The sequence below is a fragment of the Mixophyes fleayi genome, chromosome 1 (assembly GCF_038048845.1).
Source record: "Mixophyes fleayi isolate aMixFle1 chromosome 1, aMixFle1.hap1, whole genome shotgun sequence".
Lineage (NCBI taxonomy): Eukaryota > Metazoa > Chordata > Amphibia > Anura > Limnodynastidae > Mixophyes > Mixophyes fleayi.
Window position 1 is genome coordinate 110,405,367 of NC_134402.1, and position 18,951 is coordinate 110,424,317.

At 41.4% G+C, this 18,951-nt stretch overlaps 1 protein-coding gene across 8 annotated transcripts in view; it reads left to right on the forward strand.

The window, feature by feature from the left end:
* INPP4B (inositol polyphosphate-4-phosphatase type II B) overlaps window positions 1–18,951 on the forward strand; it is a 481,006-nt gene that overhangs the window by 330,428 nt on the left and 131,627 nt on the right. For all 8 annotated transcript variants that reach the window (XM_075199307.1, XM_075199316.1, XM_075199324.1 and 5 more), the window contains 2 exons: window positions 12,028–12,158; window positions 14,176–14,280. In XM_075199307.1, coding sequence (XP_075055408.1) covers window positions 12,028–12,158; window positions 14,176–14,280 — 236 coding nt within the window. The remainder of the gene's footprint in view (window positions 1–12,027; window positions 12,159–14,175; window positions 14,281–18,951) is intronic.

The following is an 18,951-nucleotide window of genomic DNA, read 5'->3' on the forward strand; positions in this document are numbered from 1 at the left end:
CTGGACAGGTGCACATGATCTCATTAGTTAGTGATTGGTTAGCTTTAGTTTAAATAGGAGGAAATGGTAAGAGCCCTTTTAGCCTTGATTAAAGATCTTAAGGATTGAAACGCGTTGGGTTACACACTCAGTCCGGTATAGCTCTTTCCTGAGGTGGGTGTCAGTGGAGAAAGCCGGCTCTTCACTTACACTGTTTATACGCTGTATACCATCTGCCTTAGGGTAAGAGTCCAACTTGGACATGATGTGCTGATATTTATCGCTAAAATCTTTATGTATTTTTGCATTACTTTTTTATAAATATTCAATTTTTATTGTGACATGCTGGATACCTGGAAATCAATTATCTTTTTCAGTATAAAGATAATGCACTATGAGTGCTTGCTTTTTTCACATATATATGCATATGGATCCTTGCTAATCATTAAAGTGCAATAAGAAGGAGGAGTCCCACAAAGCAGTCTTGTCAGATCTTGGAAGCTAAGCAGAATTTGGCTGGGTTGTTTTCTGGATGGGTGACCACCTAGTGCACTAAGAAGGAGGAGTCCCATGACACACTATACGTTTTGTGTCGCAGTCCACTGGTCTGCCTCTAGAGGTAAGGATTCGGAGGTAGCCCACGATAACACTGGAACTGGAAGGTAGGGTCAGGATGGGCGAGGTCTGGTACACTTGGAATGGAGATGAATACGTTGTCAGCAAGCCTGGGTCTGGTACACTTGGAGCGGAGATAATACGTAGTTAGCAAGCCGGGGTCTGGTACACTTGGAATGGAGAGAATACGTAGTCAGCAAGCCGGGGTCTGGTTCACTTGGAATGGAGATAATACGTAGTCAGCAAGCCGGGGTCTGGTACACTTGGAACGGAGATAATACGTAGTCAGCAAGCCTGGGTCTGGTACACGAGGAGTTAATGTCTGAAAAGCCTGTAAGGAGCTGGTGCACGGGGGACACACGAGAAGCACCTAGTCAGGGTACATAGGAAGTTGCTCTGACGCTGTCCAGGCGTCAGAGCAGGACTTTAGTAGCTTCCAGATTTGAATTCCCCGCCCCGACTGTCATGTGACAGCACCGCCGCGACCCGGAAGGGAGAGAGGATCGCGGTGCTGGAGCGAGGACAGGTGAGTTGTAACAGTACCCCCCTCCACAAAAGGTGGACTCTGGACACCTATACCGGCATGGTGGGGAATTTCTTATGAAAGGCCCGTAGAAGTCGAGGAGCATGCACATCAGCAGCAGGAACCCATGAACGTTCTTCGGGGCCGTACCCTTTCCAGTCCACTAGAAATTGCAGAACTCCTCTTGACCGACGGGAATTCAGAATTTGTTTGACTTCAAACTCAGACTGTTCTTGAATGACCACAGGAGGTGGAGGCCTGTCCTCAGTAGAGAATTGATTGTTAATTACAGGTTTAAGGAGAGACACATGGAAGACACTAGGGATACGTAATGACGAAGGAAGCTTTAACTTAAAAGCCACCGGATTGATTACCTTGGATATTTCAAAAGGGCTGATGAATCTAGGAGCCAATTTTTTGCTAGGAACCTTCAAATGGATGTTACGGGTGGATAACCACACTTTGTCCCCTGGGATGAATTGAGGAGCTACCCTCTTCTTCTTGTCATACGCCTTCTTAGCGCGGATCGCGGATCTCCTCAGGCTGGTTTTCACTAGATCCCAGATGTCAGAAAACCTGCGAAAAAGAGAGTCCACCGCTGGTACCTCTGAGTGAGGAAGAGAAGAGAAGGCTGGTAGCCTGGGATGACAACCATACAAGATAAAGAAGGGGGAATTGGAGGCTGCTTCATGAAAATGATAGTTGTGAGCGAACTCTGCCTAAGGAAGGAGGTCAACCCAATTATCTTGATTGGCAGAGATGTAAAATCTTTGAAACTTCTCCAATTCTTGATTAGTCCTCTCAGTCAACCCATTAGTCTGGGGATGATATGCAGATGAAAGATCCAGTTTGGTTCCTAATTTTTGGCAAAAGGCTCTCCAGAATCTAGATACAAATTGTGACCCACGATCAGATACTATGTGTGCAGGACAGCCATAAAGTCGAAATATCTCTTTAATAAAAAGATCCGCTAACACAGGAGACAAAGGGAGTTTCTTCAGAGAACCAAAATGTGCTACCTTAGAAAACCGGTCAGTGACGACCCAGATGATGGTATGTCCCTTAGAACTTGGCAGGTCCGTGATAAAATCCATAGAAATTTGAGACCATGGAATATCGGGAACAGGTAATGGCATGAGTTGACCGATTGGTCTCTGTCTGGGAACCTTATGCTGGGCACATCTTGAACTTAACATCCCTGCGTATGGTAGGCCACCAAAATTTTCGGGAGACTAATTCCCAGGTCTTCCGTATGCCCGCATGTCCAGAAAAAAGGGAAGAGTGAGCCCAATGTAGCAATTTAACACGGAGGGGTGGGGTTACAAAGGTTCTCCCTGGAGGACAACTCCTCTCGGTCAATGGGGACAAGGCCAATATACAGTTGGTATCCAAGATTGGTCTGTCTCTCTCTGAAGCTTCGGTATCGGTAGCATCGAATGAGCAAGAAAGGGCATCCGCTTTAACATTTTTTGAGCCTGGGCGGAAAGTAATATTGATATTGAAGCGTGAAAAGAAGAGAGCCCATCTGGCTTGACGGGGGTTTAGACAATGTGCAGACCGTAGATAAAGTAAATTCTTATGATCGGTGTATACTGTTACCGGAAACTGAGCGCCCTCCAGTAAATGTCTCCACTCAGAGAGAGCCAATTTGATTGCCAAGAGCTCCTTATCAGCGATTCCAGAATTCTTCTCTGCAGGCAGAAACCGGCGAGAAAAGAATCCACAAGGATGATATTTGCCACCTGAATCTTTCTGGGATAGTACCGCTCCGACCCCTACGGAGGATGCATCCACCTCTACAAAAAAGGGCCGTTGACAGTCTGGTTGAAAAAGAATGGGAGCTATGAAAAATAAGGTCTTGAGGTCCTTAAAGGCTTACACTGCTCCAGAAGTCCAGATTTTAGGATTGGCAGATTTACAAGTAAGGGCTGTAATGGGAGCTACTAATGAATAATAACCCTTAATAAACTGTCGATAATAATTAGAGAACCCTAAAAATCGCTGAGTAGCTTTAAGGCCTGATGGTTGTGGCCAATCCAGGATGGCTTTAAGCTTAGATGGGTCCATTTGAAGGCTAGTCTTGGATTTAATATATCCTAGGAATGGAAGATTCTCTTGTTCAAACACACATTTTTCGAGTTTGCAAAATAATTGATATCTCTCGAAGCCTGCTCAATACTTCTCTTACATGTCTGCGATGAGATGCGAGATCTGGGGAAAATAGAAGGATGTCATCAAGGTAGATAACTACAAATTGGTAGAGTAAATCTTGGAAAATCTCATTCATAAAGTTTTGAAAAACAGCAGGAGCATTACACAGCCCAAAGGGCATTACCATGTATTCAAAGTGTCCATCCCGTGTATTAAAAGCTGTTTTCCATTCATCCCCTTCCTTTATTCTAATTAGGTTGTAAGCACCTCTTAGGTCCAACTTAGAAAAAAATAGAGGCCCCCTTTATTTGATCAAAGAGCTCAGAGATCAAAGGCAGTGGATATCTGTTTTTCACTGTGATAGAATTGATGGCACGGTAATCAATACAAGGGCGAAGGCCCCCATCCTTCTTCTTTACAAAGAAAAGACCTGCCCCTGCTGGAGATGATGATTTCCGTATGAATCCTCTCTTCAGATTTTCTTGAATGTATTCAGATACTGCATTGGTTTCGGGAACCGACAAGGGAAAAATGCGTCTGCGGGGAATAGGTTTACCAGGTTGAAGATTAATAGCACAGTCCCAAGTCCTATGAGGTGGAAGTTTAGTAGCTTCTTGTTCACAGAAGACATCTGAAAAACTTTGGTAATGACTTGGCAATAGTTGGGGGTTGCCCAGTTGAGCACTGATCTTGGAAAAAACAGGGGTTACCTTAGTCAAACAATTGCTGTGACAGACCGGACTCCAGGAAAGAATCTCACCGGTATGCCAGTCTATTCCAGGAGAGTGATGACGAAGCCATGGCAGGCCAAGGATCAATGAGTTAATGGCCTTAGGAATTACTAAAAAACAAAATGGTCTCAACATGAAGTGCTCCAACTCTGAAAGTTAAAGGTATGGTCTTGAATAGAATATGTCCTCCAGAAATGGTACCTCCGTCAATGGCGGTTAGGGAAATGGGCCTTTCTAAGGACTGGGTAGGAATGCCTAATTGAGAGATGGCCGTTGAAGAAATAAAATTGCTTGCTGCCCCGGAATCCAATAATGCAGAAACAGGGTGGACCTTGGACCCTACTACTACTACTTCACAGGGAATAATAAGACAATCTTTGTTGTGGAAAGAAGAGAGGATTTGAACAGAATAGCCTAACGAAACCTCCCTATTTAACGTTGGGTTCTGTCGTTTCCCGGACGCTTAGGACAGGTATTCAACAGATGACTTCCCTTGCCACAGTACAAACACAACCGGTTCCTGAACCTTCTCTCTGTCTCCTCAGCTGAGAGGCGGGTTCTTCCAAGCTGCATGGGTTCTTCCAGAGGCTGAACAGGGGTCTGGAAACTAGGAGCGAGACGAAAGGGACCACGCCGGGTTTGTTCTTTTTCTAAGGATCGCTCCTTGATGCGAAGATCAATCTTAATGCATAAGGAGATTAAGTCATCCAAAGAAGTAGGGAGTTCTTGGGAAATCAATTCGTCCTTAATTCGGTCTGTAAGACCTTGCCAAAAAGCAGCTATTAAAGCTTCGTTATTCCATCGGAGCTCTGAGGCCATGGTTCTAAACTGCACAGCGTATTGACCTACAGAAAGGCTCCCTTGCTGGAGCCGAAGAATACTGGTAGCTGCGTTAGCGACTCGTCCTGGCTCATCAAAAACCTTCTTGAAGGTAGAAAGGAAATTGGAGTAATTATGTAATAAGGGATCATCTCTCTCCCAAAGTGGCGATGCCCAGGCTAGGGCCTGACCAGACAAGAGGGATATTATATATGCTACTTTTGCTTTTTCAGAAGAGAAGTTTCCAGGAAGAAGCTCAAATTGTATAGCACATTGGTTTAAAAATCCCCTGCATAATTTAGGTTCCCCGTCAAACTTAGGCGGGTTAGGAATACGCAAAGATGATGCTGCACCTGCAGGTGAAGGAGCGGCTGGAGGGGCCTGAACGGAAGCTGATGCCATCCCGGATGCCGCTAAAGTTGTTTGTAAAGTATCCATTCGGGCTGATAGTCCCTGTAAAAATTTTAGTAATTGATCCTGATTGGATTCCTGTTTCTCTACTCTTCCTAATAGGTGTTGGAACAAATCCCTAGGGGATGGGTCTCCTGAAGTATCTATATTTTTTGGTTAGAGCAAACTGTAACAATATGTAGTAATGTAAGTAATGAAATATGGAGTACTTGCCTTACTCTAGATTAGCACTGGCCGGCTGGTGGTGCGGAGTCTAACGAACCCCCTGGTGTTCGCCAAGAACCGCCGCAAGGCGGGATGGGCTTTGCTGCGGAGGATCGCAGGTCGCGGTCCACTGGTCTGCCTCTAGAGGTAAGGATTCAGAGGTAGCCCACGATAACACTGGAACTGGAAGGTAGGGTCAGGATAGCCGAGGTCTGGTACACTTGGAATGGAGATGAATACGTTGTCAGCAAGCCTGGGTCTGTACACTTGGAGCGGAGATAATACGTAGTTAGCAAGCCGGGGTCTGGTACACTTGGAATGGAGATAATACGTAGTCAGCAAGAGGGGTCTGGTTCACTTGGAATGGAGATAATACGTAGTCAGCAAGCCGGGGTCTGGTACACTTGGAACGGAGATAATACGTAGTCAGCAAGCCTGGGTCTGGTACACGAGGAGTTAATGTCTGAAAAGCCTGTAAGAAGCTGGTGCACGGGGGACACACGAGAAGCACCTAGTCAGGGTACATAGGAAGTTGCTCTGACGCTGTCCAGGCATCAGAGCAGGACTTTAGTAGTTTCCAGATTTGAATTCCCCACCCCGACTGTCATGTGACAGCGCCGCCGCGACCCGGAAGGGAGAGAGGATCGCGGCGCTGGAGCGAGGACAGGTGAGTTGTAACAGAAGCTTAGCAAATGTCTCGCCCAAGATGGCAGCCTCCAGTGCTGCAGACAGAAGTCACACTTGTCCCAGGACAACATGCTGCATACGACCAGGAGGAAGATGTACGGTAATATGGTACTGCTGAGTGGTGTAAACGGGGCTAAGACCCCGATTCGTGACAAAGAGCACCAGCACTTTTTAGCCTCTTGGGGACCTGAGCATGCTATTTTTTGCACCCTACCCAGCTTACAACAGATTATATCAGGGACACTTCATGCTCATGGGGCTGATTGAAGATTGGGCTTGGAGGATGCACAGGATGGCTGACTTTTTTTTTTTTTAATTTAATTTAATTTTTACATTATTTACTACACTATACACTGGAATGTTTAAGCAAAAATGTGGAAGTTAGTGCAAAATAGAATCTAAATGCGTTAAATAGCAAAATGAATGACATGCCATTGAATACACTGGAGAAAAGAGTCAAAAGAAAAGCTTACATTACGGTATTACAGAGTACCCAAACAGAATTTCCAGGCAGATAATCCGTTGTTCAGTTGTCTGAACTTGTTTGTATAGTCACTGTTGAAGATTAAATCATTTTGCAATAACAGCTTCTCTCTCTAGAGCCAACGCAAATGTACTGAACAAATGGTGGTTTGTTTCATACTCAAAACCACATTAAAAATATGTGTATCTATTTCCAAGTCACAACATTTGTCCAAATTCATTTTATTTTTGTCCCCGTTCCAAAAGGATTATTATTTTTGGGCAGTGTTTCACTGAAATTCTCTCATCTGCCAGTGTATGAATTGAATTTCTAAGATTTTTGTTGCAAAATGAGCCTGATATAGCGCAGGCAAGCTAATGTTAGTAATGGCACCAATGCACATATCTTTCCAACTTTAATAATTGTAATCACTTAGCAGTGAATTGCAAAACTGGAAAATATCTTGAAAATAAATTGAATGTGGTAGTTGTATGCATTAGGGTATATACAGTACATGTGCATAGGTTTGTGAAATAGCAGCTTGATATGTCAAAATATGATGACTGTTGATGTATAACAAGTTTTAAACCCTGTGATGAATGGCTTTAGTAAAGGAAAACAAGTGCAAAGATTATATAAATGCAAATACTGTGCCACTTGTCCATCTGCAATATCTTGGCTAGCAAAATATACTTACTTACATAAAACACCCCCTTTAATTATTTCTACTATGCAACTGTTGGCCGATTGATGTAATTAGAGATAAGTCATCGGGTCTTCCCTGAATTATGCGAAGTAGCCATTTGTCAGTCCGCCTCCAATATGTACACTATAGGCTCCTAACAGAGCAGGGCTCTCTGTAACTATAGCGCCTACCCTTCAGAGGAAAAGGTCAAAGCTCTTCTCGGTACCCCCTGGGGTAATAGAAGTCTGAAAGACTCGATAAATGGCAAATAATGCCGACCCTAGAGTTCATGTATAATGGACAAGATCAAACACACAGCTTTTTTTAATAATCCATCACTTTACTATAATAAATCCCCACAAACTGTCCAAATTAAATAAATATGTTAATTCATAAACAAAATTAAACCTTCCAACTTTATTCAGGTGCGATAAATAACTTTGCTATAGTCATGAAGATAGGTATAAAATGTACACCAAGGTTAATATATTGTTATAAAGTTGAACAACTGAAGTAACACATTGACACTCATATTTCTGAAACATTATTCCTCTCTGACCCTTATGCCATATTTAATTTCATGCTGCTCATGTATTTCTATTCATTTGCCAGAGTATACTTTACAGATTGAGATTTTTGTATCCCACGGTGAGCTATGCTAAATTTTTAGATTTCCCTTGCCAGAGCGGTGACTTTTCATCATTCTTGAACCATGCTGTATTACAGTACATAGTTGTTCAGTAATATACCTGCACTATGACTGTTTGCTTGTCTACAATAAACTGGAAATCTTTTATATGAATCAATAGTGTTTTAAATACTATTTTAAGATTCCAATTGTACATAGCTGTGCAGAATGCTTTATTTTTTGTCTATTTTTTTTTTAAATTGCATCTCTAATCCTTCTGCTTTTTGGTTTATTATAAATTCTTGGACCGTTGACGAAACCCATTCTTAATTATAACTTTTCTATTTTAAAATTGGGTAACTTTTTACACTACATGCATTTCTTCTATGCTACTAAAATGTCAAGCAAGTTGGTGTGATGTTTAGTCTAACATTATATTGGCAGATCACAACCCAAAAGAAAATTACCTACAACACAGACCAGAGAGTAAATTTATCAAGCTGCAGGTTTGAAAAGTGGAGATGTTGCCTATAGCAATCAATCAAATTCTAGTTATCATTTTGTAGAATGTACTAAATGATAACTAGAATCTGATTGGTTGCTATAGGCAACATCTCCACTTTTTCAAACCCGCAGGTTGATGAATTTAGCTCCAGGTCTAAAGGATGCAGAAGTGTCATTGCAGATGCACCAAACGCCACACCTACCAGCTGACTAGGAGTGAGCTAAACAGAATAATGAAAACATATTTACTTTTTAGCACCCTTTTGAAATACCCTTTAAGGCTATCTAGGGCTCACAGATTGCCTGTTGGACAGACCTGCCTTAAAAAGCTCTCCAGTGCTTATACTAGTAATGGGTTGCAGCACTCCTGTGATTTGCCTCTACTGTGGAAATTCATTTTTCCTAGCAATCTTTCACTGGATTCATGCACAAGTACGGAAGCCAGAACTGGACTATATTTATCAGGTGCTTGACGAGCTTTGGAAACTTTTAGTGGACCAGCATATCAGTCAAGTAACATATTTTTGTTTCATGCAGTTTCTAGACTGTGAAGGTCTCATATTTATCAAAAGCCTGAAGTTACTTTATAGCCCATAGCACATTTTACTTGATGCAGGTTTAATATCAGTTTTCAAATTTATGGGGGTTTAAAAGTACAACAACATCAGCCGTTAGAATAGTAATTTGTAAACATAATTTATTACCCATGCAAAAAAAAGAAAGTAGAGTATTTCCATAGAATGTTGAATTGATTTGCATAGTTTTCTGCGTTGTCATTTTACTTTGTACGTGTTTTTTTTTCCTCCACTGGTTTCATTGGGGGTTTTCTATACAGAGCTGTTTTGTAAAGTAAGAACAGCAGGGGGTAAATGCAGGGCTGCCAAGAGGAATTCAGGGCCCCAGTACAACAAATTCATGGGGCCACCCCTCATAGTTGAGTATGATACAAAAAAAAAATCAGAGGTGTGGTCATGCATTTGGGGGCAGGGCAAATGCACCATTGGGGCGTGGCTAACACCTCAAAATCACTAGGCTCTCAATTCGCCCGAGCGTCACATATATCCAAGCACTCCTGACTTTTAGAACATCTAGCACCAAAGTGTAGTATAGAAAAAATGCAGTGTGTACACAAAGAGTTCAGTCTTGGCCTCCACCTTACATTGGGCACAACACTCACCAAAAATTGACATTGTCCCTACTAGAATCACAACATTCCACATACTGTCCTGCTCTCTCCTACCTGTTCTTGTCACTTTCACCACCTGTTGCTGCATGTTTCTTTAGTTGCGGCTTGTCTGGATCCTGGAATGCTGGGGGCCCTATTTGGAAAAAAATAGCTACATTTAGATAATTCCAAACAACCCTGGCGTTAAATCAATACCATCCACGATTAATAATTAGGCCTTCCTCCAGCTCCAATATTACAATAATGTGCCCCTTCATTATTGCCATGCCTTATGATCACACTGCGCCCTCCATGCTGCTTTTGCCCCCTTCATCTGGCTACCCTTCATCACACTATATTATGCTGCTCCCCCCCTTTTTCAATCCCACTGTGCCATGCTGCCCCGTTATTTAACCCCTCTGTGCCCCCCCTGATTGTCTAACCCCTCTGTCATGCCACCTCCCCGTTTTTTAATCCCTCTGTGCCCCCCTCATTTTTTGACCCCTCTGTCATGCTGCTCCCCCCCCGTTTTTAACCCCTTTGTGCCCCCCTCATTTTTTAACCCCTCTGTCATGCTGCCCCCCCCGTTTTTTAACCCCTCCGTCATGCTGCCCCCCACTGTTTTTTAACCCCTCTGTGCCCCCTCATTTTTTAACCCCTCTGTCATGCAGCCCCCCCTGTTTTTAACCCCTCTATGCCCTCCTCATTTTTTAACCCCTCTGTCATGCTGCCTCCCCATTTTTTAACCCCTCTCTGCCCCCCTCATTTTTTTCACCCCTCTCTCATGCTGCCCCTCCCCCCATTTTTTAACCCCTCTGTGCACCCCCTCATTTTTTAACCCCTCTGTCATGCTGCCCCCCCTTTTTTTAACCCCTCTGTGCCCCCACTCGTTTTCCTCCCTTCACTTACCTTTTCTCCTTTCTTGGTCTTCTCTGCTGCTCTGTGCTCCATTGCTCCAGACTGATTGAATGCTGGGCATGACATGATGACATCACACCCGGCATTCAGACAGTCTGAATGGAGCGCAGAGCAGCAGAGAGGAGGGATGCCGGCGCCACGATCAGGTGAGTATGTTTTTTTTTAAACTAAAAAATCAGCAGCGCAAGGGCTCGGGCCGGGCACCCTGACATGCCCGGGCCTGGGTAATTAGTACCCTCCCCCCCCCCTCTCGGCGGCCCTGGGTAAATGGATCATACTCCGGTTTCTTCAACTCGCGGGAGTTCGGCGAGATGGCAGCTAAAATTTAAAGCCGCGCTGCCTTTACAAACTTGCCTTTACAAGGCAGCGCCGCTTTAAATTTTAGCTGTCATCTCGCCGAACTCCCGCGGGTTGAAGAAACCTGAGTATGATACATTTACCCCCATGTCTCATTTCCCATAGCCTTCTATGAAGGCGCAGTGAAAATACATTCTTGTATTGGGATATAGGGTTTAGATTGGCGTTTGGCCAGTGTATACTATTTTAAAACTATTAAATATATATTGTATATGATAACCGTGAAATAACAGATCTAAATGATAACACCATTTGTTTATGCTGTACAACATAAACATCTCAAATCCCTGCAGTGGTAGATAATAATTACAGAATAGTATTAATATATTCTCTCTCTCCCTCTTCGCTTCCATTTGACATGATCAACATATGTGTTTTGTTTGACACTTGGTGGTAATAATGACATTAATGATATTACTCATTAAGTGTCTTTTGGCTTCCAAATCACAAGCAGCAGGGTAAACTGTAAAAACGCATTTGTGAGCTGTGTAGCTCCTTCAGATCTCCGTATAAGCAATCAGAGCTCATAGCTTGTTCTCTTACGTGACTAGGCTAAGCAAATCTGACCATTAATGTTTTAAGGTGATGTTCAGGAAAAAACTCAATTCAGCTGCTGGTTTAACAGACTAGTGTTCCAGGCAGACTAACCACTGCCAGATTCGGCCAGATTCCCATAGTACTTTAGATACTGGTGGCAAAAGGTGCAGGCTCTTTGGGCTTCTGGGTTTTGCAGCTGTCTGGTCTATTACTCGTATATAAGTCTCCAAGTCAGTGGGATGTGAAAGAGCCATGCTCCCTGGTGCAGAGTTGTGAATTCTCCAGAGTTAAAAATAATATCCTGTAAAACACTGGAGAGGCCATGTCTGTGCTTTCACAGTAGCAAAGGGGAAAGGACCAAGCTGCCCAGAGTCCAAGGAGGATTTTGGTGTTGCAGTCTGGTCCCCTAGTGCCTCTGGGCTCTGGAGCTGCCTCCCCTGTTACCCAACTGCTGCAAGGAGTGGTTTGACAGGTTACACGTAATTGGATAGGAAATGCAGTGTACAGGGCCAAAGATGCCAGTGCTTTAATTTTGAATGTGATTTATTTAGTTTATTTAGTTCCTCCTCAAAATGCTCACATTGAATTTGGTTCTATGAATGTAATGTAGGTTTTAAACTGAAAAGTTTGTATGTTTTTTTCCCAATCAGAATTGAGGAACTGAAGGAACTTGGTGACCTTTCTCCACACTGGGACAACCTGCGACAGAGTGTTATAACCCACTATGAAGAGATGGTGTGCATCTACCAGGAAAGCCTTGCCGAGCTAGAAAAATATACAGGTAGCAAGCTCTCTACATGTGAACGAGTGTGTTTGATAGTGGCATTCACCTTGGTTATATAAATGCCAGCCAATAATGTAAACGTCTGCACAAGCCTCTTTAGCTGCAGAATTGAAAGGCCTGGGAGCTATTTTCAGCCTTAGAACCTATCTCTGAGCCCAGCCGAGAGTCTACAGGTACTAGGTAGCTGCTTAGGCGGCATTTTGGGTAATCCAGGACTGCTACATGGATCTTGGATATATTTTTGTACTGCGTGCCTTGTGTGTAACACACTGAAATGTGTAGAAGAGAATCAGCAGAGAATTAAGTCTGGCTTGCTCTCTGAAAACGCTAAATTGTTATGACTCATTTGTTCTCAATCAAGTGATTATTGTCCCTCTGCTAGTTCATCCTTTTTCTCTATTCATGATGTTTATTTTTTTACCTTGTGCTTCATTTCTCTTGTAGTGTTAAATGTTCCTTTTATTTTCTAATTGCAAATCGCATTTTATCCCCGCTGGTAGAAGTGCCCTGCCCACAGTAAATAACATTTCACATGTAAAATGTTCTTTTGTCCCTCTCTCTATGTGACAGCTAGCTCACATCACCTTCTCTCATGAAAAATAAATAAACTGCAACTTCAATCACTCTTATGCAGGCGGTCATTTTGCCTGTTTTCTAAGGAAGATTGTACGCTCCTCCGAGCAGGGCCTCCTCTCCTTCTGTTCTCCACCACCTTAACTCTGCTCTCCAGCTCCTTGTCTCCTCCGTGAGGTCCTCCGGCCCCTGTCTCTACCCCGCTGGGGGCTCTCATCTCTAATCTAGCTGTTCATTGAGCTTCTGAGTTACTGTGATTTCTGTTAACTGTACTGTGCTGTCTCACCCTGTATCGTGTTTCTGTCTGTCCCTGTACGGCGCTACGGATACCTAGTGGCGCCCTATAAATAAAAATTAATAATAATAATAAAATACAGGGCTAGACACAAGGAGGCTGTAGATGAGCTTTTCAAGCTTGTATACTCTGAAATACAAATCAGATGTTTCGTGGCTGTTCTGAGGCAATAATGTGAGTTTATGGACTATGTATACACTTTCTGAGAAGCGCTAGCATCCATTTCCACGCCGTCTGCCATATTCACGAGCAGTAACACTCAGTAATCAGGACACTATGCTGTAGGGAGGCTTTGAGAACATTGTTTGAACACTGTAAAAAGTGAGGACAAATACAAGTAATAGATTTTATCTTCATTTTACATGTGGTGTATTTTTTAAACTTCCGCATCTAGATGGCGGGACAGGAGTACTGCTTTCCATTGTTTCTTTAGAAGGGTTGACATCATCATGGAAATGCATTTACTAAAAAGCTATTATCTTGTGTTTATGCTGACTGACTAGCATTACAGTAGTATCCCCTGAGTGCATAAACACGAGCAGAGGGGATTGGGCTGGTAGCAGTGGGCTCGGTGGACATGTGCCAAGCATCCTGTAGCTACGCCATTCTTTCATTACCGTGAGCTCACACTGAACAAGCCTTTCATAAATGTGTAGCACTGCAAAAAACACAAGAGTCCCGGGGAACAAGATAATATACCAAGACATAAAATATAGTACAGAGGTCTGTGCATTCATTATTCTTATTTTGACAAGTCAATAAAAATGAGTTGTATTTCAGCTTTTGGCTTTATATAATGCTATATTTTAAGTGCAGCCAAAACATAATGTGTGATAAATGGGCCATCATTTTCACCATGCTGGGCCCCTGTTGTAGACAGCAGGGGATGTATGTCACTTAAAATGCATTAGCATATCTGCACATTAAATACTGCTCTGTAGATTACCGAGAAAGTCCATGCTGTGATGCAGCAATAAAAATCTTAATTTCTTAAAAAATCAAGTACACAATAAAACACGAACTGGAAAGATACAATGCATGCACCCTGCTCAGACTTAGAAAGATAAAAAAAGGGGGAACTAACCATCTGCTTATTGCAGAACATGGCGATACTTACAATGTTTAATTCCTGTTCCTTTTCCCCAGGGTCTGCTTTCAAATCCAGCTGTACTAAAGGAGAAAAGAGTCTTGAGTTTGTTCCAATTAATCTCCATTTACAAAGAATGCGTGTTCACAGCCAAAAGTTAAAAGGTAAAAGTGTTGATCTGAAGAAAAAAAAGATTCATAAAGAGGTTAATATAAAAGTGTGTAGTGCAAATGGAGTTTGTAATTGTCATCTAGGCTACCAAACATTAACAGATTTACATATTTTGACTCTGTAGGTTGCTTTTACTGTGTATCCCCCACCTCTATCCCTTTAGTGTGGAGCTCTGTGACCCCCACCCTTCGTCATGACTTAGGTGTAAATAAGAATCTATTTATTCTACCATTAGCTAAAATGAGCATGTATATGCTGGCAGGCATTCATAGGAAAGAGTAGAAAACTGTTTGCAGCCTGCTATCTCTACAATTTGGTTGCTCTAGGCCTTTTCAGAAATCCGCCGTGCTAACAATGCACAATCCTCAAACCCCACCATGATGCAACTTATTTTTGTTTGTACCAGGTGCAAACATTTAGACCGATCCTCTTTAATCAGGTGACCATGCAAAACAAAAGTGGAAAACTAGGGCTTTTAAAAAGCGGGAGATAGTTGGGACAGCATCGGCCCTCAGCTTAAATAACCTTAATTTGGCCCAGTACCAGGCACCCTGGGGCACATTAAATTCCCAATTCACAGAGCTGCAAGCAAAAATCGGTGTTGAAATTACCATAGTAACAGTAATAGTGTGGCGGAACAATGCGGGGAATTGAATCTGCCCCCATATGTATCTCTTGGTCCCTGTCACCTATTTATTGGAATTATTGGGATGCACTTTGCCTGATCTGATGGTAGGCGCTAGGTGCAGTATTTTAAGAAAAAGGAGAAATGAAGAAATGAATGTAGTCCTGAAGTGGTTATAAGCTGTAAAATGTTTACTTTTTCCACCTTCTGAACTTCCAGCTGAACCTATAAAACCACAAATGAAGCATTTTTAGGGACAGTTCCAGAACCCACGATGTGGGCATGCTCTTTGTTATTAGCGATGTGAACAGTTGGGTGCATTTATGCAAAATAATGTTTGCTGAGCGCTCACCGTCACATGTAGTTCCATATATGTGCTTAACTAAGTTTACACAATTACACTGGTGCTGGTTTTTGCATTTGGAGGAGGGCACACTGTCCATTTTATTTATTCTTTTCCACTGAGTTTCATACATTAATTTCAGTTAATCCTAGTAAAAAGCCAGAGCACTTTTAGTGACAATATTTCCAGGGGCAAGTCTTCACTCATAATGTGCATAATTTTCTATGGAATTTGCATTTCTATGTTCATAACAATGGATGATATAATTATTTAGATATATATTCTTAAGTAATTTTAGAGACCAATAAAGGGTATTTATACATGGCACCCCCTGTCTGGACTTTGTTTGGAGCTGTTTTTCTGTGCTAGGCAAAGTGTTAGTGACAGGCTTATAGACATGTTCTTCAGAAATGCAATGTGTGGATTTGTAGAATCATACACAGGGGCGTGGTCAGTGATGTCACCACAGGTTAAATGACTGGCGTTTCGCCTTGCTACTTTATATTGGATCCCATTAGGATACTGAGCTGCCTGTAATAAAGTGGGAAGAGGGAATACTGCTATCTTAAACTACTTTATTTTTAACAGATGTGAAATGTCAGGATTACACTGAACAATGTATTTTATCTTCATGATTCATATCTGAAAATTTAGTTTTGTGTGTGATTTTAGTCGTTCTTTAAGCATTCAAAAAAACAAGCTAGATTTTTTGGTTATTTAGAAAAAGTTGATAAGTTGCTGTGTGATGGGAAGACACTGTGGCCTAAATGATATGTTGTTAAGATGGTCTTCATAAGAATCTAGTCTTAGATATTAGAGGCTAGATTTTCTGGTAGGAGAATGTGGAAGATCATCAAAGGTGGGAAAATAGATGAGTGATTTCTGTTCTCAGACAGATGTCTCAAGGAACCGATAAAAGAAAAGAAACATAGAGCCATATAGTACAGTGTGTTTGAGAGTTGTCAGCAGGGAGTGGTGACTTACATTTTCCGACAAATGATGCTGCCCCAGATAGTAATTGAGGAAACCTCCAGTTTATTGTGCTCTGTTTTCACACAACCTTGGAACCATGCTTCAATTTTATATGCCCATTTCTACAAGTCCTGTAAAGTCTGTTGAGTAAATCAACGTTTCAAAGGCCCAGTGCAGGCCAATATGCATTAAGGACATATTTCCTTCATGTGCTGTTGCAGTATATATCACAGAGCTTAATCAAGGCGAATCTACTAAGGAATATATGTGGCAAATAGGACAAAATGACAAAAAATGTAAATGTATACTGAGGAAATCTTCAGTTAAAGAAACAAGCATATGTTGTCTTGTCTCCAGCTGACAATCAAAATAACCACCAGTGTGCTTGGTGTAGCTCTCTTTCTACTGAATTCTTCTCTTCCACTTCATGCATTATGCAAATGACATGTTACAGTAACAGGAGGTGTGAGTGTCATAATGATATGATCACTCTCTGCGGCACTCAGAGCTTATCACTGGCAGAAGAAAGCTCTTGTCAAGCGGGAGATGGTACATTTGCCATGTTTTATAATACATGACAAAAGTTCTTCATAGCTACATTACTCTTTAGACTCTGCATCATAAAATGTTGTGACATGTTTATATGCAGTGATTTCCTATCATGAGGTGGTTATTTGTGTTAAACTAATGATTATGCACCCTGGAGGTACTTTAGTACTGTGCCACTCATTAATCCTCACAGCCAATACAAGTTATACATTTATACCATTAGTATTAACCCAGACTCATGTTACTTAAGTATGTTAAAGGTGCTCGAAAACTAGTTACTTAAACCAGCCCTGATGATTAAATCAGGAACTACTAGGTAAATTCATGCAGAGCAATGTTCTGGGTGTTGTGAGGTGGGCATATATAGAGCGTGATGATGTAATATGTATTTATACTTATTTTTAATAAAGAGAATATTTACTGACCTATTGGCCATCACCGGTGATTCACTGGTTATGTTCAGTACACGAATGCAAACTATATTATTAAGCTAATGTTATCTTGGACAAGATGTTTGTGAATTGTTTGAGCCAAAGGTTTGTGATGCTCCACTGTTTGTTAGATTGCATTCATTGGGGCCACTCCAACCTGTATACTTACTGGCCCTTAATAGTTGGGTATATGGATAGGAAAGAGATTCTACCCCCTGCAAACTTATCTTATTTATGTAAAACATTTGTTTTAAAGGTGTCCAAGTATTAATGTACCTCACTTGGTTGGTTTTGTGCACATCCTATTTGTTTTATGAAGTATCTTTTTTTTTTTTTTTTTTTTTTAACATTAGATAATTTTTCCCTGGATCTATCTTGAGTACAATGTGAATTCATTATAACCAATCACCCACAAGGATATGTTTCAAGTGTATAGATATTTTTTTTTTTTGCGGTATCTTATAATCCATTTCTTATATGTATAAAATAACAGGTGCACTCAACTCCTGTTTTTTTACCTGTTTTTTAGTTACCTATATTAGTAGAGTCTGTTTATTTCTGTACCTACTAAAGCTTGGTATATTTGAGGGGACAGAGCCAACACAGCACAAAGCAACATATTTCCTCCATGTTGTCATGAGCCACATTGTGCCTATTTGTCTCAAACAAACTTGCTCCATCTGAGTTGGTGGTTGAAGTGGAAATTAAGAAGTAAAATCAGGTTGGTTATGTTTTTACGATTGAGATTATTCCGAAACCGACTATAGCGATATATAGCGATATATATATTCCAAAGACTGTGATGCCGACATTAAAAAAAATATAGACTTACCATCAAACAAACAACTAACATTTTCAACTGGGGTCCTATTAATTGCGGCTACACAAAATGTTTTCTAGTTTTAAAGCGGCAATAGCAGGACCCAGTGCTTTACCCTAATGTGAACAGTAACCCTAACGCTATCCCTAGTAACCCTTAGTTTGGATTATCCAGGTGGCAGGTCTAGGCATTTCCGCTTTAAAACTGGAAATCTTAGTGTCAGATTTTATGTGATGTAATTTCAACTGCCGGCATTTCGTGTAGTCGCAATTGATAGGACCCGTGTTGTAAATGTTAGGTGTCTATTTTATGGTAAGTCTATATTTTTTTAATGTCTGCCTCATAGTCTTTGGAATATTGATGTCGCTATAGTTGGTGTCAGAATAATCTAACTCGGAATGGTGACTACCACTGTTAAAATCTATGTGACTGGAATGTGGTAGTTTTACAATGAAGGCAGTAGGAGAAGTGGTGGTATGGCATAGCACCGTATACACCCGCACATCCACCACTGCTCTGAATATGGAAATTGTTTGCCTTCACTATCAGCAGCAGGACTGGTAATTTTTTTTTTTATGTTCACAAACCATAAGTAGCAGTGATGGTAAGGGTGGTTGATATGTTAACATGTAATTGCTTCATTGTATTCAGAAATGTGAGTTAGGTTTATAAAAAGTGTAAATAGTTTCATTTTAATAATTTAGAAAGACTGTGAGACTGTTCTTCTTTTTCTAGAATGAATTAGAAATGGAAGTGAGTTGAGTACACTTTTGATCCACACCAGATATATTTTGTTCACCACAACTTTTATTGTTCTGTGTAGGGAAACTTTATTTTATAATGCACCCTGTATGTCTTAGCATTGTGCATTATGAAAGACCAAAGGCAGTTTTATGCATAATGACAAATATGCATACTTAGTAA